The following is a 26524-nucleotide window of genomic DNA, read 5'->3' as shown; positions in this document are numbered from 1 at the left end:
GTACATCAGATTAAAAAATGAGTAGAGGAAAGGAGAAATGGTAAAGGAGAGAGGGATAGCTCAAATTCAAATACACAGTTTCTTAGATTTTTAATGATGCTTTTATGTATAAAATTGAGTCCATAATTAGGGGACAAAAGACATGCAAATTGTTCCAAGGGAAAGAATGGGGGCATAAGAAGATGGCGAAAGGGACATGGCTGTTGGAACAAAACTAAAAGTTTCATCCTCTTTCGGACTTCTGGGCTTCTTGCTGTTTCTTACTCTTTCTCTTCGAAGCCCAATCTGTATAATATTGGTGTCTGAGCTTTCAGCCTTGTGTTGCCTCGGTATTGTGTGTTTCAGGTTTACCTCCATTCCCAGAAGATGTCTTCCTACAGACAGATGATCAGCTCCCGCTGCCTTGCACCCTGCGAAGTGACCTGCCCGCAGCCAATTGCAAATGCCTGGAGCCAGCCCTGTGTGACATCCTGCAGTGATTCAAGAGCTGTGATCTACCCACCACCTGTGGTCATGACCTTCCCAGGACCCATTCTCAGCTCCTGCCCTCAGGAGAGCGTAGTGGGCAGCTCAGCACCATCCAGCATTGGGAGCTTCTCTGGATCCGTGAGCTCTCTGGGTCCCAGTGGCTCCTACAGCTCTAGGAGCTTGTACAGTTATGGGAGGTCATATTCTTCCTATGGATCCAGTGGTTACGGTTTTGGGAGCTGCAGACCATGTTAAATGTCCAGTGAATAAGGTGCAAGCAGTAATCACCCAGCATGGAGGAAGATGTGCCTCCACAAACCCCATTACTGTCATTGCTTTCCTGGAGGGTGAACTGTGCATCTCTGAAAATCACCCTTCCATGTAATTCTCAAGCTAATCATTTAATTTAGTTTTCTGACTATTCTTTCCAGTGGCTCCTGATGATAATGGCCTCAAATTATTTATATCAATGATCTCTGGCAGGATGAAAGTGGGACAAGACTATGTAAGTCTTCCCATGCCATGAAAAAGGAGTAATGGAATGCATAGCCCTGAAGCAACTCTTTGCTCGCAGCCTTTAATGAGACCCTGTGTTTTTCATTCTCAGTAAGATCTTTTCCTTCTCATTTTCTCATTAAATTGTTGTGCATCACAATTCAGAACTTTCTTGTCTTTTTTTTCGTCCACCATTTTTTGTTTATGTACCATTCTGTGTGAGCATCAGTCCCTGTAGTGAAACACGACAGTGTTTGCTCTCTTTCATCACCCAAAGTTGGAAGGTGACCAGGCCCTTTAAGCAGCATTAAGCACAATGACTCCCTTCTGCACAGAAGTGATTTCGTGCTGGATAAACATGTTTTGTAACCCTTACAACTAAGTTTGAAATTTCCTCCAGGATAGGTGTGGTTACTGCTGCATGCGAGCAAAGAAAGTTAAACACACAAGTAACTTTGAAGATCTTCCCTGTTTCTCACCACATGCCCGAGGTGACAATTTAATTACATCCCCATACATTGTTTTAATGATATTTTTCATTGTTTAAAAATAGCGTGTAATCATCTGTGGGTAGAACTCTTATTTGAATAGCCAACAGGAATTTTTAACTGAATGGCAAATCTTTGTTGAAACTCTGTGAGTTCTTTGAACTTTCCCGTTAATACCTCTACATTCTTGGCAACTCCAGTTAAAAAAAAATAAAAGAATAATTCTTTAGTCTTCTCTGCAGAGCAATACATATCATTCAGGCCAAATAATATTTTCCACCTCAGGAACTTTACATCCAAATTTCAGGCTACTCATAGGTGGCTGGTGGATACTGGGCATGTTCAGCACTTCCCATTGCCCAACAGGACATGGTTCCAGGCTGCTCAGTATGTCCTTTTCTAGTCACGCAATTTGTGTACAATTGGTAGAGCTTATTAAAAGGCATTCAGCTCATCCTGTGCTTGCAACACCAGCCAGGACTCTGATGGACCAGACATTAGACCCTGCTCAGCAGTTCCACTCTTCGCCGTGTGAAGCCGCCGTTCCTAGGAACACCAGCAACGCGCAGACAAACTTCAAATACTTGGGCTGGCTCATTCCAGGCGAACTGCAGTCTCACGCTGCAGAAATTTGTTTGGACAGGATCAGGGATGTGGTAATAACTTCAAACAGTTTGGAGGTGTGACTTAACTTGTAAAAGTAGCTGAAATGAGATGAGGCTGCAATGAGGCAGCCAGGCAACACCTCTTTCTTGTTAGGATGTGTCTGAAGGCTTTGTCCTGTTTCCATGCTTCCTCTGTCTCCAGTGCACTGCATGATTATTCTCAGAGTCACCAGGATGCTGTAAAAAACACCAGTGCTTACTTGTGCAGGTACTAACACAACCAGATCAGCTATTTTCAAGACACATTACTGCGATGCTGATCACTACAGAAGTCCCCCTTTCGAGATTTTGGTTTTCATCCCACACAGAACAGCAGAATTACACCAATCCTCTTCTCAGCCCATCTTGCTGCACCTCTGCACGGGATTTGCAATAGCTGCCAGTTTCTTGTGCTGTGGTGAAAGGGTGCAGTCAGGCATCCTTCAGTGTGGATGCTGTCAGCATACTGGATGAAGCTACTCTGCCTACGAACTTGTTACGCCACAGAAAGGGCACACGTGGGAGCCAGAAGTTAGAGCCCGGACTATGAATAGATCACTGTAGCATGTATTAATTGACCTACAGACTCTTCTGGCTTTGAATGGAGCTTTAAGACATAGCACTCCACACCACGATGACCTGCAGAGACTGTCCCTTGGAGAGCAGGAGCTGCAGAACTGGCATTGCTGATTCTCACCTGCCAGCCTGCATTTGCATGTTTTGACCATAGACCAGAGCAAACACCAACGGACAGTTCTTCAACTGCCTCCCGTTGCTCTGTACTGCTCCAGATCATCAGTAATCTGCTGCTTCCCAAAGGCACAGCAAGCTGAACTTGGATGATGCTTTCATGTAAGGGTAATCACAGACGAACACAGCAGAAGATAAGAGAATTTCACTGGCAGACCCAGCACATCTCAGGTCACACCACATTCAGATATAAGATGGGAGGAACACCAACCGCTGTTTATCTCAGCGGTGCTGAGATCTTGACAGTGTTCTGGCCACTGCAACATGGGGACCACATCCAACTGTAAGGTCTCCCGTAGTTCTTGGTCAGCCTTGAGAAGTCCAGGCTGTTGACAGTTAGCACCAGCAACTCAGACTCCTGTTCCTCCTCTCAACGAAACGAGTCATTACCAAGAAGAGAAAGCAACAAGAAACAGAATCACACTGTCTCATCCTGAACTATAGAGGTCACTACACTCCCCTCCTTCCTGCCTAAACGTGCTCTGAGCATGTGTTTATATCCCAGTACAAGGTGACGCTACTGGTGAATGAGATGCAATCAGAAGTTGATTCATAAGGATGTTGTAAACACAGCCTGAAGTATCCGTCCTCCCCACGCACTGAACTACAGTTCAGGCTAATGGTTTTTGTGTGGTTCAGACTCACGCCGTCGGTAAACAGCCTGCAGGCAGCATGGCTGGTGACAGAACCAGGAATATGCCCTGCCGAATGCCAGCTTCCTTCCAGGGTTTGGTTCTGGAGGAATTAGCAAAGGGACTGCTTGCAATCTGCCTTTCATCAGTCTTGCAATTGAAGGATCTGAACTTGAATGTTTCAGAGAATCCTGAGGAAAAGAATCTTTTTCTTTTTCTTTTTTTTTAGCTCATTCTCCACTTTTAATTAGAAAACAAATTATAATAAGGCACGTCTTGAATCCTTAGATCATTGTTTTTTGGAAATGTTCGAGGTCAGGTTGGATGGGGCTCAACCTGATCTAGCAACAGACCCCCATGGCAGGGGTATTGGACTTGATCATCTTTAAAAGTTCTTTCCAACCCAAGTCATTCCATGATTTCATGATTCTGTGATCTGTTACATTTTCTATGTCCTGTACACTACTGGCCATGCCATGTACAGTCTTTCAGATAAAATAATCAGAAGTCCATGTAAACATGTTGGTTTGACTGATTTTTCTCATTTTCAGAGTTCTTTCTGAAGAAAAAAAGAAGGGGGATGTTTTCAATTTTAAAGACCATCATGACTGACTCACACGTAGCAGTCAGAGTACTGATCCAGATTACAGGCAAATTTGAATATTAACATGGCAGTTAGCATTACTGAAATTCTCCCCACCCCAGTATATGCCAGTGTTCCTGACACCAAAGCAAGGACGCAGACAGGAATATTCCACAGTGTGCTCCTTATCTGCTGCTATTTTCCTCTTTTCCTAAAGGAGATCAGATGACAAGGAAAAGTGGACCTGAAGCTAACCAGTGGAACAGAAAACTGGAGAAAGAGACCATATGTCAGTTGTTAGATGGGGATACTGGAGAGAGGAAACCAGTTCTGGGCTTTGCCAAGTGATTCTTTGTCACCTGAGGAAAATATTTACTGACGTTTTTATCGGTGTGGAAAACACGGCCTTTCATCTCTGTATAGAAGATGCCTATCTGGAAAAAAGGGAAAAGAGCAATGATGTTCGTGCTTTGCAGGTCTGACAGCACCTGAGGGCAGGGATGGGCTGCACTCTTTGTTTGCACAGCCCTGAACACACCTCATTTGCAGCTTTGTTACAGTTTGAACCGGCTGTATTAGCAGGAGCTTAGAGTCTCTGCTGCTCCTGACGCCGCACTACAGTTATTTCCCAGCGGGAACGGGGGTTATTCCTCTTCCTTAGCGGGACAGAAAGGCTGATGAGTGCAAGGAGGAATAAGAGTGATGTATTCCAGGGTGGATGCCCCATCCCTGGAAACATTCCAGACCAGGCTGGACGGGGTTCTGAGTAACCTGATCTGGTTGGTGTCTCTGCTCCTTGCAGGGGGTTGGACTGGATGACCTTTGAAGGTGCCTTCCCACCCAAACCATTCTGTGATTCTATGTATGAGCTGCTTGGGGTGCCTGGAGTCTAAGTACTGCTGAGCAACGTCCATCCTGTAGCTGGATCACTGTATTTCTGAATTTATAGGTGCAAATTTACGTTTGGAAAGTACTCTGCTGGGCACCAGCTTTGAGGCATTTGTGGTCATGCTGAGCTCAACAGGGAAACCAGTAACTCTGGATGGAAAAGCCCCACTGAAACCATGTTGAAATAACAGGAGTTAAGATACTGTGTTATTTTAAACTTTTCATATCTTCAAAGGACAGAAAGATGCTGCTCGGGAGGGTCATTACAGAAAAATTTGTGACACAGTGTAAATTCAGCCTGTGCTGAAATGTTCTGCAGTACTCCTGCCTCGTTAACAGCTCGGTCCTGCCTGTGGGAAGGCATCACCCAGGGCAGGCTGCGGGTGGAAGGAAGAAGGGAAACCAGAAGGTTGCTGTGTGATGCAACAAAATTTTAATGCCTATTAAAAGCAAAGCGAAATATCATAGAATAAGAAAAGAAATACATTTCCAGACAATTTCAGACAATGTTCAACGAATGTCCTGCTCAGAAATATTGCTGTCCTCAGCTGGCTTTCTTCTGTCTGTTGTGCAACTGCTGATGAAGATGCTCGTCATTATGAGTGGTGTCCACACGGAATAGGCTGCCCCACGATGGTTAAAAAAAAATGTGAAAGCTGGAACAGGCACCACCAGCAAACAACAAACTGAAGTGTAGACAAAAAGTAAAAGAAAGATCAGAAATGCGAAGTGGCGGTAGCTCCATTGCAGGGCCGCAGGAACGCTGAATGCCCGTCCCCATTGCTCTGCATCTGGGCCCTCACGTGTGGCTCTTCGAGACCTTGCTGGTGCCTTCAGCATGGCCCACAGCTGCTGCGGAGGAACCGGCTGTACCGACGGGAGGAGTACGGGCTGCAGTACCCGCTGCCCAGCGTGGAGAGGGCTGAACTCCCATAGCCATACTGAGCCCCATATCCCAGAGAGCCCCCGTACCCATAGAGGCTCCCAGAGCCGTAGAGGCCCCCCAGCCCTGGGGAGCCCCCAAAGGTGGGTGCACCGGAGGAGCCCACCACGGCTTGCTGGGGGAAGGAGCTGAGGATGGGGCCAGGGAAGGTGACGACGACGGGGGGTGGCTGGATCAGGGCGGTGGAGTCAGGGCACTGCCGGACACACGGCTCATTACAGCTGTTAGCGATGGGCTGGGGGCAGGCGATGCTGCTGGTGGTGGGGCACAGGTCGTAGCAAGACATTTCTTTGCAGGGATGAAGGCGATCCTGAAACACAGAGCACAGAGCTGCTTAAAACCACAGCACAAGATCTGCTGGAACAACAGGTCAAGTTTTGGTGATGGGTTGTTGGGGAACAGGCAAAACGATCACCAGTTGCATAAGCAAAATTGATGATGCTGTTCACAAACTTTCCTGTCCATCAGCATTGCTCTGATCTTCCCCATCCAGTAATCCCTGCACTTGTCACATCCACCAAGCCTTCTGAAATCACTCCTGCTTTATTTTTTTTTTTTTAGATTCACATTCACTCCCAGCAGAACAGAGTGTCGACAGCACTTTTTTTACTGAAAGACCAGCACTCCTCCCTGGTGAATGTGAAAAACGACTGAAAGCCAGGAGCTGCAGGAGCTACGCCAGAGCTGAGCTCCTCGTTACATTGAATGGGACAGAAGCAGGTTTTGTTTTGGGAGAGATGGGATGGAGTTAAGAACTCAGCACAGCTTTAACCACGCATTTCCTTGTCCTTTCCTGGTCCTTGTTTCCTTTCAAGCTCTTTGGGGAAATATACTTTCAGTTGTTACCTTTCAGTTCTACTTTCTCTTCATCTCTGTAATCCCTCTAGTAAAAACCCCCAAAGCATTTGAGCTATTCTATGATTCTATCTGGTGAAAATAACTGGGGTTTAAAAGAAGCAGGATTTAGTTTTTACTTCTCCGTAAAAACTAAATACAAGCTAGGATTATTCTGCAATAAAATTCTCCTGTAGATAATGTTCTTTCTTCAGCTGGGTCACTAAACAGCTTAGGATATGGCCATGTCTCTCTGATTCAGTCGTTAACTGAAATTGTACGGAAAAATTCCGCATTATAGAGCTTATGCCATCCTACGTTTTCAATTTGCTGACAGTACAGGAATGCTCAGATATGAATTGCAGTGAAATACATGCCTCAAACTCTGGTCTTGAATCCTACAGCCTACCAGTAACACAACTTGCCAAACCAAAACAAAACCACAATTCCAACATACCAGAAAAGAAGAGGAAAAAAAAAAAAAAAGAAAAGAATAAAAGAAATAGTCCTAAAAACTATAATGTAATAGTAGTGAAGAGTGTTCTGGCATTTAGAAAGAAATGAAAGGGCATCACACTTACCTGATGTGGAGGAGAGTGTGCAAGAGAGGGAGATGGAGTAGGTCTGCCTGCCTGCTCCTTTTATACTGTGCTCCGGATCGCCTGGGGGGTCTGAGGCACACTGTGCAGATGACATCATAATCGCCAACCAGCCCAAATTTGAAGCACATATAACTTCCCAAAGTGATGAAACTGTTTTCGCTTGCTGTTTGCAAAATCATCGTAAATCTCCGAATAGCATGATATGCACATTCCAGCTCCCGGTTCTCTTTCATCTTGAAGCCTAATTGACCAGCTTCGTCGCTGGTATCATTCCGCCCTGCTCACTGGTGTTGCAGGAGGAATTAAACTGGTTCTCTTCATTTAGCGCTTCCTTCATTAGCGTCCCGTAATGATTTTCATCACAGCCATAACTTGCTGTCGTACACATGTTTGTGTGTCAGCGCTTCAGATCTAGGCTGTAATCTAATCTACTCACACGTTTTGCAATGAAATGTTCAGGGAGGTGGAAGGCACCTTCTGATCCTTTTCCCACCCACAGCCACAAAACATGAGAGAGGTCTTGTACCTACGGTAGTCATGGACATTGTCCTATGGTCTTTGATTTAGAAATTCTGAATTTTCCTGGCTACTTGGCAAGAGTAGCAGTAAACACAATATTTCAATACCTGAAACAGTGTCTGCACCAAAGGCTAAAGCTTTCTCTGAAGGGATAACAGTATTTTTTTCCTTATTTTTCACCTGGAATCTGCAAAGGCACTTGGAGATGGAGTGTAGTTTGCCCTCAGATATACTCCTTCACCTTACAAAGCAGTTGAACAAAAGCTTTGCTGGAGGATGACACAGAAACAGTTTTTGAGTGCTTACTTCCCAGAACTACTGGGTTAGTGGGAGGAAAATCAATGGAATTATCCAAGGAACAGTTATTGCAACAATGGAATTTTTTTTTCTCTTCTTTCTTTCCTGACTAGCAGGACATCACCTGCAGAGTGCCTATTGTTGCAGAACCCAATTCTGACTGCCAAGATTTCGAGTGATTTGTCACTTGAAATTACTCAGGCTTCCCCAGTACTTAGTGGGGAGGGACAAGAATTTCTGCAAGACATCATCCCATCCCAGACGCTTACCTTACCAGAATCGGCATCACCCTCAAAACATAACAATTTCGCTTTCATTGACTGTGGAGACAGACAACAAGCTCAGCTGAAACACCCAGCTTTCAAGTAGGGAAGGTTTGATGAGACGTGTCCCACCCATATTCCCATATTCTGAAATTCTGTGTAATTAACAGCGCCCGGTCCAGCCTCAGAAAATCCTCATTTGCCTACGGATCAGTTGTTTGTCAAATAAACACCACAACTCTTACACCAGAAGTTATACTTCAATGATGAGATTCTTTTTTTCAGACTTCGAGATGGCCCTAGGAGATTGCAAAAGCAATAATACTCACAAAGGTTGTTCAAATATTTTTCGTATTTGTTTTTAAGCACTTCCCAAACCCTCCTTAGTAGTTTACGTATGAAGTGGTGCGTCATTATTGTAATGTAAGTATGTGGTTGGATTCAAGCAGCCCAGCGTTTTGAAATACATTTATTAAGTTGTACTGGTCAAGGGCGCTCTTCCTTTACCAGCTCATGATTTTCAACTTTATAATTTCCATTTATTTTCTTTTATAATTTAGATTTTCATTTATTTAAGTTTGTGTATAAGCTCCTTCAGTGCTGATGATGCATTAATTGACATCCCATTCCATGTCTGTAGCACAAAGATCTGCAGCATCTGACTCTGTCTTCATGTTTTGAAATCTTCTCCCAGGACTGTCCTGGTCTAACTGTGAGCGGTCTACCTTTCTTCTGTGTCTCAAACAAATGCTCAGCTCCCTAAAAAAAATGATATATTTAACAAATTGCCTGCAATCTGGCTAAGAAACTGTTTACCTTTGTTGTGACCAATGAATTCACCTCTAAAATGTGAAGAAACTGGGTAGTCTGGGAGACAAGGTGTGGGTCTGGACGATTTTAAAAAGTGCTTTTGATATTTTCCCCTGAAAAGTGCAGGATGGTCTTGTCCAGATCTTAATTCCAACTTCATGTGAAGGTTGCTGATTTCACAAGAAAGACATCATTTTTTTTTTGTATCAATTATACTTTATCTAGCATGGGTAAGGAAGGATGGAAAGAAAACCTGCATACGAAAGCAGATGGCAATTATGATTAACATTTGAGCCACCGTCATTATGTCAACCAATAAAAGAGGTACATAAGTGAAGCCAGCATAATTCCTCCCATCGTTCCAATGTATTTAATGGAACATTACCAGGAATGAATCTTGCCAATTAAGTGCTAAGATGAAAGAAATACTTGTTTTGTAATTTGCATTTAACGCAGTGTGAGAATTTGAATGAACTAATAAACATAAATATTGAGCAAAACTCTTTCGTCATTTTGAGGTGAACCATGTGTGATGAATGTGGGCTGGTGTTGATGGGAGTCTCAGGTTCTTCAGGCAGCTTGAGGAAATGTATAAAAAGTCCCTCCTGAAAACAGCCTTCTATTTACTTCTTTTGCCTTCTTCTTCACAGAGCCAGCTGTTTTCTAGGTATCAAACTGTTATTTTTCTGTAAATTTAAATCAATCCTCTTTTGTCATTTCCAAGAAGGCAATGCTATATGCAGGTTTTAAGGACTAAGTTGGTATTTTCCACAATGGATTGTATAGGGGCTGTCATGCAAATCTCAGAGTTTTAATCCGCTGAACAGATTCCAAGCCCCCAGCCTGCAGTCCTACAAACTGCTCCGTACCCCTGTACCACAAAAGCCTCAGTGGCAGTTGTGTTTAACAGAGAATATGTCCTCTTGGTAGCTAATTACTTGGTCTTCTATCTGCTTTTTCAAATCAGTTTGTATGGAAGAAAGCCAAAGCTTGAAAGGGATGTAAGCAAAGCTTCCGTGCTCACAGCAAAAGGGGGCTGCAGGGTGTCAGGAGTCAGGCGAGCCTTTGGACAGGTCGTTAAATAGTGGATAGCAACAGGATTTTTACTGAACTTCAGACTACGTGGAGTTCACTTTTGTCATAAACAAGGCACAGGAGAAGAGTAACCCTTTGTCTGAGGAAGCACGTGACCTTCTGTATTCCTGTGTTTTCACTAAACAATGATTAACCATCACTTAAAAACCATTTTTCTTACAAATTTTAGGAATTACATCCACAATAGCAAATAGATATTGGCAGGGGAGCTACAATTAGGTAGGGTGGATGTGGAATTAAACCAGCATTGCAGAGGATCCAGTCTACTGTGTCTTCCCCATTTCTACGAGATTTAAGCTTTACTTCTTGTTCGAGGGGAATTTGTGCTGTGTTCTGCTTACACTTAGTCATGTTTTCTGTTGGCCAATTCACGTCCAGCACCAGTGCCAGTGGCTACAAGGAGCTGACTGCCCTGACCTGAGGGCAGTGGCTCAGCCACCGTCTGTTGTCGTTGCCTTGCCAGCCCAGACGCTTAGTTCCTTCCTTCAGGACAGCATAGCGGGATCTTTGTCAGCACCCATACTTAAGGGCTCCTTTTGTTATGGGAGCTTTTGTTATGGGAGTCTTTACCTCGACAGATTTTCAAGTCCTGGCAAGGAGTAGAACATCCCTCCTGGCCGTTGTTTTGATACTGGGCACCACTGTGGAAGCTGTGGGTCTTGCTGGAAGCGCGATTCAATTTACCAGAGACAACTAAATAAAAACAAATAAAGGCAGATTCACAGCTGACTTTTCAGGTAACGGGTGCTGAGATCTGTGCTGTATGCACTGTCCAGTTACGAGAGCCAAGCTGGGCACATGCAGCAGCTCTTGCTTTTCTTCGTATTCTGTTTTCAGCTCCTGGTTGAATGTTCTCTGAACATTGTTACATTATGTTTAGCCATACTTCTTACTGTAATAAAATATGTAGCCTAAGATCTTTTGGCAGCTGAACCACGTGAAGAAAATTGTCTTGTGAGATAAGCATCTGCTTAAATCAGGAGATGGTTACATGCTTTACCGATAACCTAAAAAGATATGGCATGTGTGGTGCAGTATTTTTGTCCAGTTTTCAGCTACCTGTATAAAATTTACACAAATTCTACTTATATTTAATATATACATAACTTAAACAGAACCAAAGACGTCTCAAACCCAGGAACTAGATCAGTTACACTGTGAAATTCTGCAAACGGTTCTTATTGTGGATTTGAAGGAACATCATCTACATATAGCCAGAATTTTGGAGAGTAAGACAATTTAATAATGTGGATCTAGGCTGGTCTGTGCTAGAGAAACACAGAATCTGAAATTCATTCAAGATCATTTACCAATCTGTCATTAAGAGCTGTGGGGTGTAGCTGCTTGTACAACATTGGATCAGAAGTCTGCAGTGGAATAAGCAAGAACTTAACTTTCAGAGCGTGTATTCAAAGAATTCTCTGAGAAACTCCTGAGTGGGGAATCTAATAAAGTCATGTGTAGAGAAGGCAGCTGTTCATCTATGGCTAGCATGTTGTGACCATGTTGTTGTAATTCAGTGGTGAAACAAGCCGAGCAAGGGCTCCTCGTGGAGACTTTCACTACGTGGGCAGGGTTTGCACAATACTGTTGCAGCCATGTGTACAACAGGCAGCATTATCCAGAAAAGCTGGCAAATTCAGAATGGATGAGAATGCAAAACCATGACACATGTATTTTAAATGATGCAACAGAATTTTAATGAGAATGAAAAGAACAAAAATGGATTGCAGTATCAAGAATGCATATCCAGGACATCAGAGTTAAATGCATTTTGAAAGATGCTGTTAAATGTCTCACTGCATTCGGTATGGTAAAGCAGACAATAAAAAGGAATTGAACCCATGAAGATGTCAGGAAAGAATTCAAAGGAAAAAAAAAAAGGAGAAGTGTAGAGTATGCAGAAGGCACTACACTGAACAGAATTTGTGGGTGCTGTCACTCATCTACTCACTGGTGAATCTGCATTTTGTTTTTCACTTGTACGTTATTCGGTGGATTTTCCTGTTGTGTTTAGCAGGGCCCGCAGCTGCCACGGCTGTACCGGTTGTACCAGGAGTAAGGGTTGCAATAGCCAGCACCGTAGGGTCTACCATAGCCATACAGGCCCCTGTAACCCAGAGAGCCCCCATAGCCATACAGGGAGCCATAGCCCCCAAGGCCCCCATAGCCATACAGACCCCCGTAGCCTAGGGAAGAGCCCCCATAGCCATACAGACCCCCATAGCCCAGGGAGCCGTAGCCCCCATAACCCCCAAGGATGGGTGCTCCAGAGGATCCCACAACTGCATCCTGGGGGAAGGAGCTGAGGATGGGGCCAGGGAAGGTAACGACGACTGGGGGAGGCTGGATCACAGTTGTGGAGTCAGGGCATTGACGGACACATGGCTCGTTGCAGGTGTCAGCGATGGGCTGTGGGCGGTAGACGCCGCAGGCAGAGGTGGAGGCCAGGTCGTAGCAAGACATCTTGGAAGGATGGAGGTAAGCTGCAACACACACTGACGAGTAAATGAAAGACATAAATTAAATGGGAAAAAGAGTTTGAAAGTTGGACGCATGGACTAGAACAATGGCTTTATCTTTCAGGTCTTGATTGTCTTTCCTTCTCTTCAGTATTTTTCCTAAGACGTCTTTTCCTCTTGTAAATCAGCATTGCCCAGACTGCATGCTGAGCAGCCATCTCTTCTGTGGTCTTATTCCTAACTTCTGATACTTGGTTCCTTTTAAGAAGTAGTTCTTTGTTCTACCCCATTGCCAAACACTGCAAAAAATGTTATCCAGCACTTTACTTTGCAAATTACTTCCAATATACTTTGCAGGAACTCTTAAAATACCTATGTCTGAAGGGTGGGTTCATGTTTGGTTTATACTAGCAAAACTAAAGCAGCATAACCTGACAACCTGCAAAGCTGATGTGGTAAATTAATGGGTAGCTGGAAGAACAACTCTGGCATCTTGACTTGTAATGTTCTTCCAGAAGCAATAGCTAAAATCATGCTGCTGGTACGCTGAACCTGCTGTAAACATGGATTAAATCAGACATTCCCTGCCCTGAAGTGCTTGCAAAGTAGCTTGAGTGTCACACGGTGGGTGAAAAGATTATTTGTCTCATTTCCCAGATGGGAAACTGGTATACTCAGATAACTAGGGCTAGGTTTCTACTGCAGATAAGTATGTTGGGATCTGAACTCTTCTTCGCCATAGGATCTGATCCAATCTTAAAGAAAACCCATCAAAGGATTAGGAATACCACATGTGAACAATTTTTATCCCCACTAGAACCAATAAAATATTAGCTTAGAAGAGACTTCTGGATGTCATCTAGTCCTCAAAGCAAGGACAAGGTAAAGGGTAAGCTGGGATTTCCTGGTTTCATCTCTGTTTTCCAATACTTCTTTAGAAAATGCTTCTATATTCTTTCTGATTCAGCTTGTCCCCTCAAACATATCAAAAACTCCCATGCAAAAGCCTTTAAAAAATGCCTAGTGATTGAACAAGCCTTCTACCAATGTTTTGGAAGCTGCTGTAGTAGCTCAAATTTGTATGAATAGGAACCAACCATTTTTGAAAAATCTAGTTTAACATTTTAAACCCAAATATATGGATGTCCAAAAGCAAATAAGAAAAATAATTTCATGGCAAAATAATCCAACATTATTAAGAATCTTAGAATACTTATGGATGACTCCATTCTTAATTAAAATTGGCAGAAAAGAGATACTCAAATTTTAGGAAGTAGATTACTTAGAATGATACTTACCCTTTTCAAGGAGGTGAACGAAACCAGCAAGGTGGAATGAAGAGCCTCGAGTTGGAAGAGCTTTTATACAGTTCCCTAGGTCATGGGGATCTCCTGAGGTGCAATTTGTGCATGTGCATAATCGGGGCAAACCCAAAACTAATATGACACGTACGTCCTCAAAGTTTTGCTGACTGTTTGTTTATTTGTTGGTTCGAAGTCCCGTGAAATGTGATATGCGTGTTTCATCACAGAAACCTCTTTCATCTCAAATGATTACATGTCATATTCACTCCTGTTATCATTCCATTCACATCCTTGGCGTTACAAGAAGAATTATACTAACGCTCTTCCTTAGCTTCTCCATTATTAATGGCAAAAGCCAGCTGCTCACTGCGTGGCTGTGTCACCTGACGTGCACTGATTTTTCCATTAAATCCAGGCTATTAGATACCTGGAGATAAAATGGAGTTCATTAGAGCAACTTTGGGGCCGGCATTTTCATCTTCATAATTTGCAGTCTCAGTTACTTAAGATGAGATCAACGCTGAACCCAAAGAAAGTCACAGAAACCATCTTGTGGTCCTTAAATGTTTTTCTGTTGTTTGGATTTTGCTCCTGAACACAATGCTGACGTTATCTAATGAAGGAGGGATTGGTCAAACAGTTCTTGCTTTGCTTGTGCATTCGTCCATGATTTACTCTCCCTGTCCTTTTCACAAACACTGGCAAGTCCTTTGGATCGATTTAAGCAGAAGGCAGAGATAGAACATAGTTTTTAACTACTCAGATTTTTCTAGCAAGTCTCTATCAGTGTATTTCAATCCAGATTGGAGTCTAGAGGCAAACTAGCTTTTACCCTTTCTGTTCTCAAGATTGCAAGGCACTTTCTTTGTGAAGCATCTGTCACCCACATTTTCCAGTTTTCCATTTCCTGACACAAAGCCTTCCTGATCCATTTTTAGGTCCACCTTCAGATATTGAAAGCCACGGTGAAATGAAATTAAATGAAACATGACTAGTGGCAACTTGCTAAAGCTATCTGGAGACATGATATGATAGAGACAGAGAAATCATTTACACGGATGAAGGCTGATCATTGATAGAATTGTAACACCTCAAGAAAATAATTAAATATTCTGTTTCTGTAGTCTGATGTGCAACTGAAAATGGTAAAGATACGCTGATTATACAGCCTATGAAATGCTGTATTTTATTTAAAAGTTTATATTTCCTTCTATACCTCTAGATTGAAAAAAAGCTGAAGACCCACAAATCCCCAATATTCAGTCATGAACTGATTATACCAAGGACACAAATACCTTGACTTACATATTTTAATGTGATGTCATTCCGTAATTGCTAGGCACCTAAATCCAGGTACATGCTTTTAATCTAATTGTAGGAACGCATTCTCAAACCATTAGTGGATAGTTTGTGGCATTTGAAAAGACTTGCTCCCTGGAAGCTTGAAAATATTATTGTCCAAAAAAACTTCTAGCCACCTCAAAGGCTGAGAAACCCACCTCATAATTTAGAGATAATTTATGGCATAGAGTCTGCAGTATTACAATAATACATCTGTAAACAAGGGAAGAACCAGCTTTTGTTTTGCGTGGTGCATTTCAAGTTTGTAATTGTTCCCTGTTCGGAGAAACTGCCAGGTCAGCCCTGGACTTATGACTTGCAGCAAAAATTGTGTGTTACAGGAGGTCATGAATTTCTGCAAATCAAAGTCAGTACTTCAAAGCACTTCTGTCGTATTTCAATTTTCACACCAGAGGACGAATTTTTACTGAAAAAGCTTAGGTTTCCTCAGGCTTATTAAAAGTTCTAAAGTACCAGTTGCAGTGGCTACATCAAACCAAGAACACCTGGAAAAAGTCTCTTTGGGATCTCCAATCTTTTTGTAGCTTTAGTTAACTTCAGAAACTCATTCCTTGTTTATCTCTTAAAAAACAAAAGCAAGCCCCAGGAACATAAAGGCTTCCTCTCCATCTCCTGGGTGAGATTCTGCAAACTTCGCCATACACGTTTTTGTACGAGAATACAACTGTTTGAATGACTGATGCATGAAGAAACTGATTCAGCTCATATCTGCATGAAAAGAGTTCCTAGCACTCCAAAATGAAGGATTTCACCACTTTTCTGCTCAAGGTTAAGTTTAAATTTCCACATAAGCCGTGTGTAGAGACTGAAGCACGTGTTGCAGGTCCCTGGAGTTGCTGTTGCTCTTTCGAGCTGAATTGTCACCGCTGCAGCCAATGTCAAATACTACTGGAAAAAACATCGTCGACTCCCAAGGGTGCTGTGTCCCCCAACAGCAGATGGGGAAGCTAAACATGTGGAACCCAGCCACGACCTTCCTGCATATCACATGGACAGTCTTTAACTTCTGTCCTGGCAGGTTGTCATGTGAATTATATGTACTTAAACAAAAATCTTGTCCATGACAGCAGTTTGTAATTCTGATAAACCCATGAGACACTGTCCAGGTGTTAATATAATAGGAGCTGGCTTAATAATTTCTGTTGTAATTTCAAGGAAGCGACTGGAACAATGCCAGGTATTGATTTTCCCCAAGTTGTCACTAGATGAAAGAATTCTCTATAATCGAAGGTAATGTTTAGGTCCTTATGACAAACAAATTTGAAAGGACTCATAAACTCCAGTAACAAACACAGCAATTTCATAATCTCAATGAGTTACACGTGTTTGAAATCAGGGCGGACAACCAATGTTGATCTTGGTATCTCCAGCTGCTCCGATATAAAAGCTCTTCTCTCTCATCACTCTTCCAAACGCTTCCCTTGACTTCTTGGTGACTTGGGTAAGTCTGATTATTCTCTATTGCTATCAGTGTATCTTTTTATTGCTGATTTCAACTTCAGTTGATGTCCACCATCCAAACTGTTCAGTGTGTCCCTTCCCACTTGAGATACTGTGATTCTATGATTCTTTCTTCAATGCACTTAACCTGTTCCAAAGTTTGCTTTTGAGGTTCAGCTTTTAATAAGGGCATCACCACTGCAACTCTTCATGCAACCTGAGATGAGTGAGCAACGCATCTAAGAAAGTTGTTGTGTGTTGCCCTGGTACAGCAAATCTTCTGGATGTCCTTTACTTTCTTGCTTTCATATTCCTCAGAACACTGCTAAGGACTTGCAGGATATAGTGAGTGGAGAAGAGTAAATCACCCTTGGAGAAAATAACGAAGTTTAGAGGGGATAATATAGGCTGAATTCGTGGGTTTACCAAGGAGTCTTGGTTTGTTCTGGGAATAATAATTTGAAATGAGATTTTTGAAAGACATTAGAGATTAAAACACTATTTATATAGAAATTGTCCAGGCTGTATTCATACAGTAGCTGCATAGGTGGGAATTGGGATAACAATGCTACCATCTGTCCTTTATTGTCTTGTCAAATGGCGTTCTGAGCAATCCAGGCAGTGACAATCCTGTAATCTGTTGTTCCTACAACTCTCAGCAAAATTGGGATGAGTGGGAAGAAGAAGCTACTGTAATTAAATTGTATATAAACTACGTCTCACGTAAACCTGCTGAACCCAAATCCAAGTTTTCCGACTGACTCATCAGATGACCTTGACAAAGTCACTTTGCTGTCTCTGTTTTTGCTTCTCAGTTTTCAGTTCAATATGTAGAAATATATCTAAGTTTATTGGAGGATATTCATGAGGGACAATACTTTCACAGCTAGGCATAACATTTCCCATATGCTTTTGTATGTGTAGATATCTTTTAAAAAATTTTCAAAAATCTGCTTTTTGAAAAAAAAGAGGATTATGACTGCAAAGTGGGAAATAAATTTATTTACTCAAAATCCTGTACTTGACTCATAATTTTAATGTAAACTGTTGAATTTCAAAGTCTTTGTCTTCTACTTAGACTAAACAGTGCGTGTTGCAGCTTACCTCCATCCTTCCAAGATGTCTTGCTACGACCTGGCCTCCACCTCTGCCTGCGGCGTCTACCGCCCACAGCCCATCGCTGACACCTGCAACGAGCCGTGTGTCCGTCAGTGCCCTGACTCCACAACTGTGATCCAGCCTCCCCCAGTCGTCGTTACCTTCCCTGGCCCCATCCTCAGCTCCTTCCCCCAGGATGCAGTTGTAGGATCCTCTGGAGCACCCATCCTTGGGGGTTATGGGGGCTCTTCCCTGGGATACGGGGGTCTGTATGGCTATGGGAGCTACGGGAGTTTGTATGGCTATGGGGGCTCTCTGGGTTACAGGGGCCTGTATGGCTATGGTAGACCCTACGGTGCTGGCTATTGCAACCCTTACTCCTGGTACAGCAGGTACAGCCGTGGCAGCTGCGGGCCCTGCTAAATCCTGCAGAAATATCCCCTGAGTAAGGAATAACCAGCAACTGAGAATTACAATCTTGATCCACAGCAGTGATCCCAAAGGAGATGTTGTGAAGTCCTGATCGCTGCCACCCCACTGCAGTGGAGCTGAGAGCACACAACATGTCCTTAATTTCTTTAGCCTCTCCTCGTGGTCTTTTGAGCTTTTTTCCATCTATGTGTATCATGGGCAGGATGAAACAAGTACTATGTATTCTTATAACATGGCACTTCACTGTCTAACCGAAGAAGAACAATTATGGAAGGAATTGCTTGCACTCTGATGAATATTCTTGACATTCTACAATGCTTTTCTGTGAATGTTTATTTCTTATTAAAGTGCTTCTACTCTGCATCAAACAAATAGACCTTTTGTTTTAATTTCTTCTGCTATGAACATACAATCATCTCGTCTCTGTAAATGGGGAAAACTCACATCCTTACATAGGATGATGCTCAGACTTCAAAAACACTGCTGAAACGACCCAGCTATCAGTGAAGTCAGTCACCTTTTGTTGCACTAGTGCACACATTTTGGAGCAGGAATCCTCCTTCCCACACTAAACATCCATTCCTTAATGAGCCACTTGAACGTCTTTGCTGATCATAGCAGCAGCAGAGCTGGTGGCTCAGCTGAGGCTGGATTCAAAGTAGCTTATGGAGAAAAGGGTGGCAGATGAGGCTTTCAGGTGGGAGGGATGCTGCTGAGTCAGAAGAGATTTAGGCGCGTGCGGAAAGAGTAGCAAAGGGTGTTGGTGTGGAGCTGCTGAGAGGGAGAGGGCTGGAGGACCTGCACCAAGGAAAAGAGCTCTTCAGAGGTGGGTAGATTATCTAATGAACTTTTCAGATGAAAAGAGGCTGAAAACTGGGGTTCCTGTTGTGAAGACTTCCCAGGCAGAAGGAACTGGGAAACATAACAACAGTGTTGAGGAGATGTATACAGGGTTATTATTTTTTTCCACCTTTAAAGCTTTCCAGGCACCATAACTCTGTTGTATTTGTTCCAGCTGTTCTTGTTGGCATAGGTGAGTCAGCCCTTGGGGTAGCTGTATGGAGTAGCTGTTTTTCCATCAAAAAACATCCAGCATCTTAGATTTTATGATTATTCAGAAAGACTCCTACCCACACTTCAGATTAAAAAAAAATCCATTGTATGGCCAAGTAAATTTTCTTTCTTTAAGGATTTGACAGAAAATTAATTCAGCTTTCTGCAGAGACTGTTACTGAGGACAGAGATAAGTATTGGAGCAAGAATCTGAAGTTCAAAAAGATGAATCAAAGACTCGCCTGGAAGAAATTCTTACTGAAGTATAATGTATTTAAGAAAGAGTTTAAAATTGGTAATCTACTGTTTCATTTCTCTGCCACTACTAATCTGCAACCAAGAAGCCAAATTCTTCAAAAATGTCAAGAATTTTTATCTGAAAAATGAGGAGGGCAGAATAGTAGTTCCTCCTTTGCTGAGGGCTTTGAACTGCTTTTATACATTTGAAATCCATAATCTTGAGGGGCAGGACATTAATCTGCATAGTTTAGACTGCTACTGACAGCTGCACGGGTTAGACCTCTCCCAAGACAAACAAGAAGATTAAAAACATGAGAAAAGAATACCAGAACATGGCAACTTTGATGCAGTTAACTTTTAATGCTAGTGAGAAAAGGAATACACTTTCAGCGTTACCAAGAAGTACGACAATGTTCTCCAGTCAGGAATACATTCACATATGATAGTTTTTTGTTTTTTGTTTTTTTTTTTTTTTCCTTTTTCCCCGGGTCTGAGCTGTTGGTTTGATCAAACAGGAGCTGTTTAGAGCAGCTTTGTTACATGTTTATCCCAGGCAATACGGAAATGTGACAGAAGCATTAGGGCAGAAACTGAAAGTCGAATTTAAGAGAAGAAATTCAAAAGGAGCTGAAGGGGTACAGCTCCATGGTCTTGGAATGGAGCAGTGGAGGTTCGGACCTCTTTAGCTGTGAAACCAACACATCTCATTTGTTGGTTGTACCTCACTCGGGATATTTCTGTAGGATTTAGCAGGGCCCACAGCTGCCACGGCTGTACCTGTTGTACCGGTAGGAATACGGGCTGCAAGAGCCAGAACCATAGGACCTACCATAGCCGTACAGGCCCCCGTAGCCCAGGGAAGAGCCCCCATAGCCCAGGGAAGAGCCCCCATAGCCATACAGACCCCTGTAGCCTAGGGAAGAGCCCCCATAGCCGTACAGACCCCCATAGCCCAGGGAAGAGCCCCCAAAACCCCCAAGGACGGGTGCTCCAGAGGATCCCACAACTGAATCCTGGGGGAAGGAGCTGAGGATGGGGCCAGGGAAGGTGATGACGACCGGGGGAGGCTGGATCACAGTTGTGGAGTCAGGGCACTGACGGACGCATGGCTCATTCCCGCTGTCAGCGATGGGCTGTGGGCGGTAGACGCCACAGGCAGAGGTGGAGGCCAGGTCATAGCAAGACATCTTGGAAGGGATGGAAGGCAGTCTGTAAAACACGGTCATTTATGCTAACATTAAAGGAATATCAAACATTAGGTTACAATGAAGCAGTCCAACAGAGTATCAGGAATAAATCTGGGAAGTAAACATATTTTCTGTTACTATTTTTCCTAGCACTGTAATCTGAAGGCTAATTTTGACTTCCGTATGGCAAAGCCATGTACTTTTCAATTGTATCTTTGGTATTTCCGGAGGAGCTAATTTTGGTAGTATTACGTTACTATTAGTTGATGGTTTCTACTTAATAAGTTTGATCTTTCCTGTTATACACTAAGCACAAATCCGCTAAATGCCACCATATACAACCATGTCTACGAACTGTTCTTTATCTCTTAAAATAGTCAAGGAATTATCTGAAGCACTAAAATGTTACAAGTTTGGGATTCAGAACTGCTTGATATACCCCTGTTCTGGAGCCTGTCTTTACAGAACCTGGTGAGAATGAGAAACCAAATATTGTTTCCCGCAGCAAATAATCTACAGATCACCAGCAGCCTGGCAGTAACTGAAGAGCACTTGGGCCTAAGTTAAAATCAAGGGTTCTTGACATCAAGTTAGGTTTAGCAAAGTTTGAGAGAAATCTGACTTACCCAAGTCACGAAGGTGAATAAGATGAGAGAAGTGGATGGAAAGGCTTGATGCAGAGAGCTTTTATACAGCTCCGTTGGTTGCCTGGAGGACATCAGGCATCCTACGCATGAGCTCATAATTAGGTACCAACCCCAAATAGTAGGACACGTAGTTCCCCAAAGTGCTGAAATTGTTTGTGCTTATTGTTTGTGCACTGCAGGCGCTTCAAACCCACACATAGCGTGACACGGACACTCCACCACAGACCTCTCAATTATCTCCAACTTTGTGTGTGGAATTATTTTTTATTATTCCATTTCTCTCTTTAGCCTTAAAGGAGGAAGTAAGCTGACTTGATTTATTTAAGAGTCCTGCATAATTAGGGTGACAGGAGAACAGTCATTTCTTTTGTCCAGCTACAGGTCTTTTAGGGTAATCAACAGCATACCTGGAGACAACATGGAATTTCTTTTAGGATCTCAAATGAAGACTGGAGACAAATAACAAAGTAGAAGCATTCCTTCTGCAAGCTTAGCACTTCTACCTCCAGCTACTCAATACAACGCGAACACAATAATCAGGAGCACCTTTTAATGGCTCTTGCATGATTCTCTACTAGTTGTCTTTCAGTCCTGGGAACAGGGAAATATTTCAGCTGGCAGTCACAAGTCTATGGAAACTGATTTTTATGGGTTGTTTCATCGAGCTTTGCTTTCCTTTATATTTTATTGTGTTTCCTTCTCCTATTGTTACATGTTAGAGAGATGTGCCTAGGAACATAGGACTCAGAGAAGTAAGTAAATCAGGCAATAAGACATGACTACTGAAAGGAATTGTAGCCCTGAAAAAATAAGGACAGATCCCATTGTACTCTGGTGGGGTTTTTATTAATTATTATTTTTGGCTAATCGTTCAGTTAACACAAGTGGATTTTTGTTTCTGGAGAAATGTGCACTTTAATAAAAAAAAAGTAATTTTTTTTTTTTTTAAAGTCAAAGAAAAGAAGGTCCAAACAGTGTTATAAACCATTAATTGATTACAGGAGAGACCCAAGTGACCTTAATGTACCTATTCTGTTGTGATAATCTCTCTTAATAGTGGGGTGTATGCATCCCGGCAGACTTTTTATATAATTATGACACAGTATGTGCAAGCTAGTAATGGGTGTTCACAAGGTATTTGAAAGTTCATTGGAATGTTCTTGTAAAACTCTGAGATGGCTTTTTTTTTTTTTTTTTTCTTTTCAGTTCTACAGCTCAGGAAATCTCCATATGCATCTCCAGATTTGGAAAAGCTCATAATTTAGAAATAATATGTGGTCTGAAGATAACTATGTTGATGATTATGATAACCATGATAATGATACAGTATTACAATAATGGCATAAACAAAGAAAGAAACCTCAGCAAAAGCCAGTATTTGCTTTTCCCTGTGGATTCCCACTTAACAGTTGCTCTCTGCTGAAAGATGCCATCAATGACGGCAAGATCCTTTTTTTTTTTCCCTAATACAGTTAAATTTGTGATTTCTCCTATGTCTTCCACAAAACCACACAGCTACCTCAGTAAATCACAAATTCAGATATTAATTCAATGTGCACTTTGATTATTTTTGAGCTTTCCATTCTGAGCATTAAAAATATAAATATCTCTCCTTTCAGAACTAAATTAACTTTTAAGCTGTAGTTTGAGGGTCAGATAATACCTAAGGTTGTTTTGGACATCTGTCACTATTTTGGAATGCTCACAATACAATTGGATTCAGGGAATACTGAGAATCCTCCACGGATTCCAAGATTCCAATATGAATTGTATCACATCTCAGAAATAAAGTTAAGCACACAAAAAATATTGCCTGCCTTCCTGAGCATTTAGTGATAGACTGTATTTTATTTTTTAAAAGAGAGAAAACTAAAGAAAGGTCTGAGCACCACTGTCATATATGACAGTAAAAGAAGAATATCTGTGTATAAGCAGCTTACTTCATGGTGCAACTCCAAAGAGAATAGAAAACTGATATTAATTTCATGAATCATGTTTTAGGATGAAAGATGCATTAATTTCACCCATCACTCTTTTAGATGAAAGAACCCTGTGTGATGTAATGCATGTGTTGTGTTACGTGATAATTGAAATCAAGTAATAAACAAAAACAGAATGCGAAACAATTTCATAACTTTGCAGAGCTATCAATACAAAAAATGTGCCATGTCAACTAATTAGACTCACATTCATTTAACGAGCCTCTCATCCCCCAGGCAGTCTAAACTGTATAAAAGCTCTCTACGTTCAGAGTTCTTCCAACCTCTTCTTTTCGCTCGTTCTTCTCAGCAAATCGGGTAAGTCTGAATCTTCTCTTTACAACAGTTGGAACAGCTCTTTGCTATGCAATTTAGTCTAGGATGATCTCTTCCATTAAGAACTAGTGGGTAAAATTTTAGGTGAGAAGATAAAGCTTACAAAAATGGCTTAAAGTGTTATGAACAGCTGTTCTCTGCATTCAGGGTTAACATTTAATTTCCAAGCAAACTGAAAGTTTCTTGATACGGCAGAAAATTCAGTTCATTATTAGTTCATTTCCAACAGCCGAAGAAATGATGTGACTAGTTCAATATGCATTTCTCTTCTCTGTGTGTTTCTATGGGTAAGTGGAAATTATTTGAAAGATTTTAAATCTTCATAGTTCACAGGGAAATGCTGAGCTTAGAAGCAGACCTTCCATTATCTTCAGTTCATTCTATTACAGATCATTCAAAGTGCTTTTACATTAATTCAAGATAAACAGGCATGAATACTACAGGCACTGGCTTAGAGTAGGAAACAGAGAGGAATTGAGAGCTGTTGAAAATATCTGTAAGAAATTTGTTTAATTAAGAGAAAGAGGGATCATGGAGGGAATTTAAGGAGCTGACAGGTGAAGCACAGGGTTTTTTGTGTTAGTGGGGGCAAGTTGTTTGTGGTGAGATTTTTCAAGAGTTCAGAGCCGTGAATTAAAACACTGTGGTGTTAACCTAGTTGTAAATATCTCAGTGCCCTGATTCAGTGTTTGGAAATTGGGGACAATACTATTTGCAATTCCCTTGTACTGGTCTCATCAAACAAGTTACTGAGCGAATCTGAATAGACAATGACTTATAATCCCTGCTCACACAAGGCTCAGCAGAAAGGAGATCAGCGGGAATGAAGAGTTAGAGTCATGAAATAGTGCATAACAATGCACTCCGTTCTTGGAGTCCCAGTCCTTGTTGATCCACTGACTCACCAAAGCATCTGAGCAAATAATTTTGCTGTTCTTCAATTTTCATTGTTAATAGACATGGGTAAATCGGTGTACTTCAGAGCACTCTTGTCTGAGGAAAGGCAGTGAACGCTACAGCACTTCAATATCTGTAAATAATGACTTGTACTTGTTAAAATTGACTCTTGTAGATTGACCTCCATCCGTGCAAGATGTCTTGTTATGACCTGTGCTCCACTGCTGTTGGTGGCATCACCCGCCCACAGCCCCTTGCTAACAGTGGGAATGAACCATGCGTCCGTCAGTGCCCTGACTCCACAACTGTGATCCAGCCTCCCCCGGTCGTCGTCACCTTCCCTGGCCCCATCCTCAGCTCCTTCCCCCAGGATTCAGTTGTGGGATCCTCTGGAGCACCCGTCCTTGGGGGTTTTGGGGGCTCTTCCCTGGGCTATGGGGGTCTGTACGGCTATGGGGGCTCTTCCCTAGGCTACGGGGGTCTGTACGGCTATGGAGGCTCTTCCCTGGGCTACGGGGGTCTGTATGGATATGGGGGTTCTTCCCTGGGTTGCAGGGGTCTGTACGGCTATGGTAGATCCTATGGTTCTGGCTCTTGCAGCCCATATTCCTACCGGTACAACAGGTACAGCCATGGCAGCTGTGGGCCCTGCTAAGTCCTACAGAAAATTCCTTGACTAAAGAATGACTGGCAAATACATTACAGAATCTTGATCTTCAACCGAGCTCCTAAGTAATATGCAGAGCATCCAAGACTTCCACTAAATACAGTGGAGTCAGAATAGCTCCATAGATTTCTTCATTTCTTTGTTTATTTCATCTCCTCTTCCTTGTTGCTGCCTGTGGCCAAAAGTCCAACTCCACCATCATCCCAGAGGACACTTGCTTCTCCGTGAAACTGCCGCCACCTGTGAGAAGCCTGAAGGAACACCTCTCTTGAAGCCTACTGGGGACAAGCTGCCTGCCTCTGCCTTGTGTGTCTTTCTCCATCGGGTGTTTTCTTGCCCTAGCAATAAACCAATGCTGCATCCAACACCTGCATCTCTGTTTTTGCCTTCAAAGCCATGCGTGGGCTGCAGGGTTCCCTTGTGCTGCATGTCAGCCCTGCAGCCAGGCCAGAACATTGCCTCAACCCCAGCAGAGCCAGGCAGAGCTGCCTTTGGGGGGACCCCACAGCCCTGGCTGTACACAGTCCTGCTATGAAGAAACCTATCTGCTCAGTCTTTCATTCCTGCTGAGCTGAAATTATAGTCTCCTTTACACCAATTATTCTAGCAGTCAGACTTCTGGTAGTTAGTCCATTTGGTTTTTTTGGCTAGTTGATTTAGTGCTGGAATTCCTTTTAATTTTACGTCTTCCCAGGTGATGTACTAGAAATCAGCAAACTGTGTTCAAAGACAAAGTAAAAAAATATGGCCTGAAGTTCTGCCAAAGCGTATTCTGAAGAGAAGCAATAGAAGGAAGGTAAACAATGGAAAACAATTTTTAAGATAGGTATCTGATGAACAAAGATCAAGCACTACCTTCTTTTTTTGTTAATCACTGCTGTGATAACAGTTGCCTCAGGGAAGTTTTGGCTGAGTCTGTAAGTCAGCTGGGTGAAGTAAAAAGAATATGAACTGATGTTTTACAGAGGATTAGCTATTACTTCACTGAGACTCATAGAAAAGTGCCATGCATGAATGTACAACTTCTTTATCCCGACTCTATCTCAGTGCCATGGAATAGCAAGTCTGATTTTAACAGGTAATTTCCGTGTTCTCCTTCCCTGGGGAAT

General features: G+C 42.5%; 6 protein-coding genes across 6 annotated transcripts; 3 read left to right on the top strand and 3 right to left on the bottom strand.

Annotated features, from left to right (window-relative positions):
• Window positions 1-366: 366 nt before the first annotated feature.
• Window positions 367-723, top strand: LOC104482332 (feather keratin 4-like). The gene has a single exon (XM_010123796.1). The coding sequence runs from the start codon at window positions 367-369 to the stop codon at window positions 721-723; it is 357 nt and encodes a 118-aa protein (XP_010122098.1).
• Window positions 724-5781: 5058 nt separating this feature from the next.
• On the bottom strand, window positions 5782-6177 carry LOC104482333 (uncharacterized). The gene has a single exon (XM_010123797.2). The coding sequence runs from the start codon at window positions 6175-6177 to the stop codon at window positions 5782-5784; it is 396 nt and encodes a 131-aa protein (XP_010122099.2).
• A 6147-nt stretch (window positions 6178-12324) lies between these two features.
• On the bottom strand, window positions 12325-12777 carry LOC104482334 (scale keratin-like). The gene has a single exon (XM_010123798.2). It carries the CDS (start codon window positions 12775-12777, stop codon window positions 12325-12327), a length of 453 nt encoding a protein of 150 aa, XP_010122100.2.
• Window positions 12778-17998: 5221 nt separating this feature from the next.
• LOC104482335 (scale keratin) lies at window positions 17999-18400 on the top strand. Its single transcript, XM_010123799.1, has one exon. The coding sequence runs from the start codon at window positions 17999-18001 to the stop codon at window positions 18398-18400; it is 402 nt and encodes a 133-aa protein (XP_010122101.1).
• Window positions 18401-20448: 2048 nt separating this feature from the next.
• On the bottom strand, window positions 20449-20889 carry LOC104482336 (scale keratin). Its single transcript, XM_010123800.2, has one exon. It carries the CDS (start codon window positions 20887-20889, stop codon window positions 20449-20451), a length of 441 nt encoding a protein of 146 aa, XP_010122102.2.
• Window positions 20890-24944: 4055 nt separating this feature from the next.
• On the top strand, window positions 24945-25403 carry LOC104482339 (scale keratin). Its single transcript, XM_086768149.1, has one exon. The coding sequence runs from the start codon at window positions 24945-24947 to the stop codon at window positions 25401-25403; it is 459 nt and encodes a 152-aa protein (XP_086624275.1).
• The last annotated feature ends 1121 nt before the right edge of the window (window positions 25404-26524 follow it).

Source organism: Chlamydotis macqueenii, chromosome 28 (assembly GCF_036417535.1).
Source record: "Chlamydotis macqueenii isolate bChlMac1 chromosome 28, bChlMac1.mat, whole genome shotgun sequence".
NCBI lineage: Eukaryota > Metazoa > Chordata > Aves > Otidiformes > Otididae > Chlamydotis > Chlamydotis macqueenii.
The sequence above is the reverse complement of the archived record's forward strand: the minus strand, read 5'-3'. Positions and strand labels throughout refer to the sequence as shown.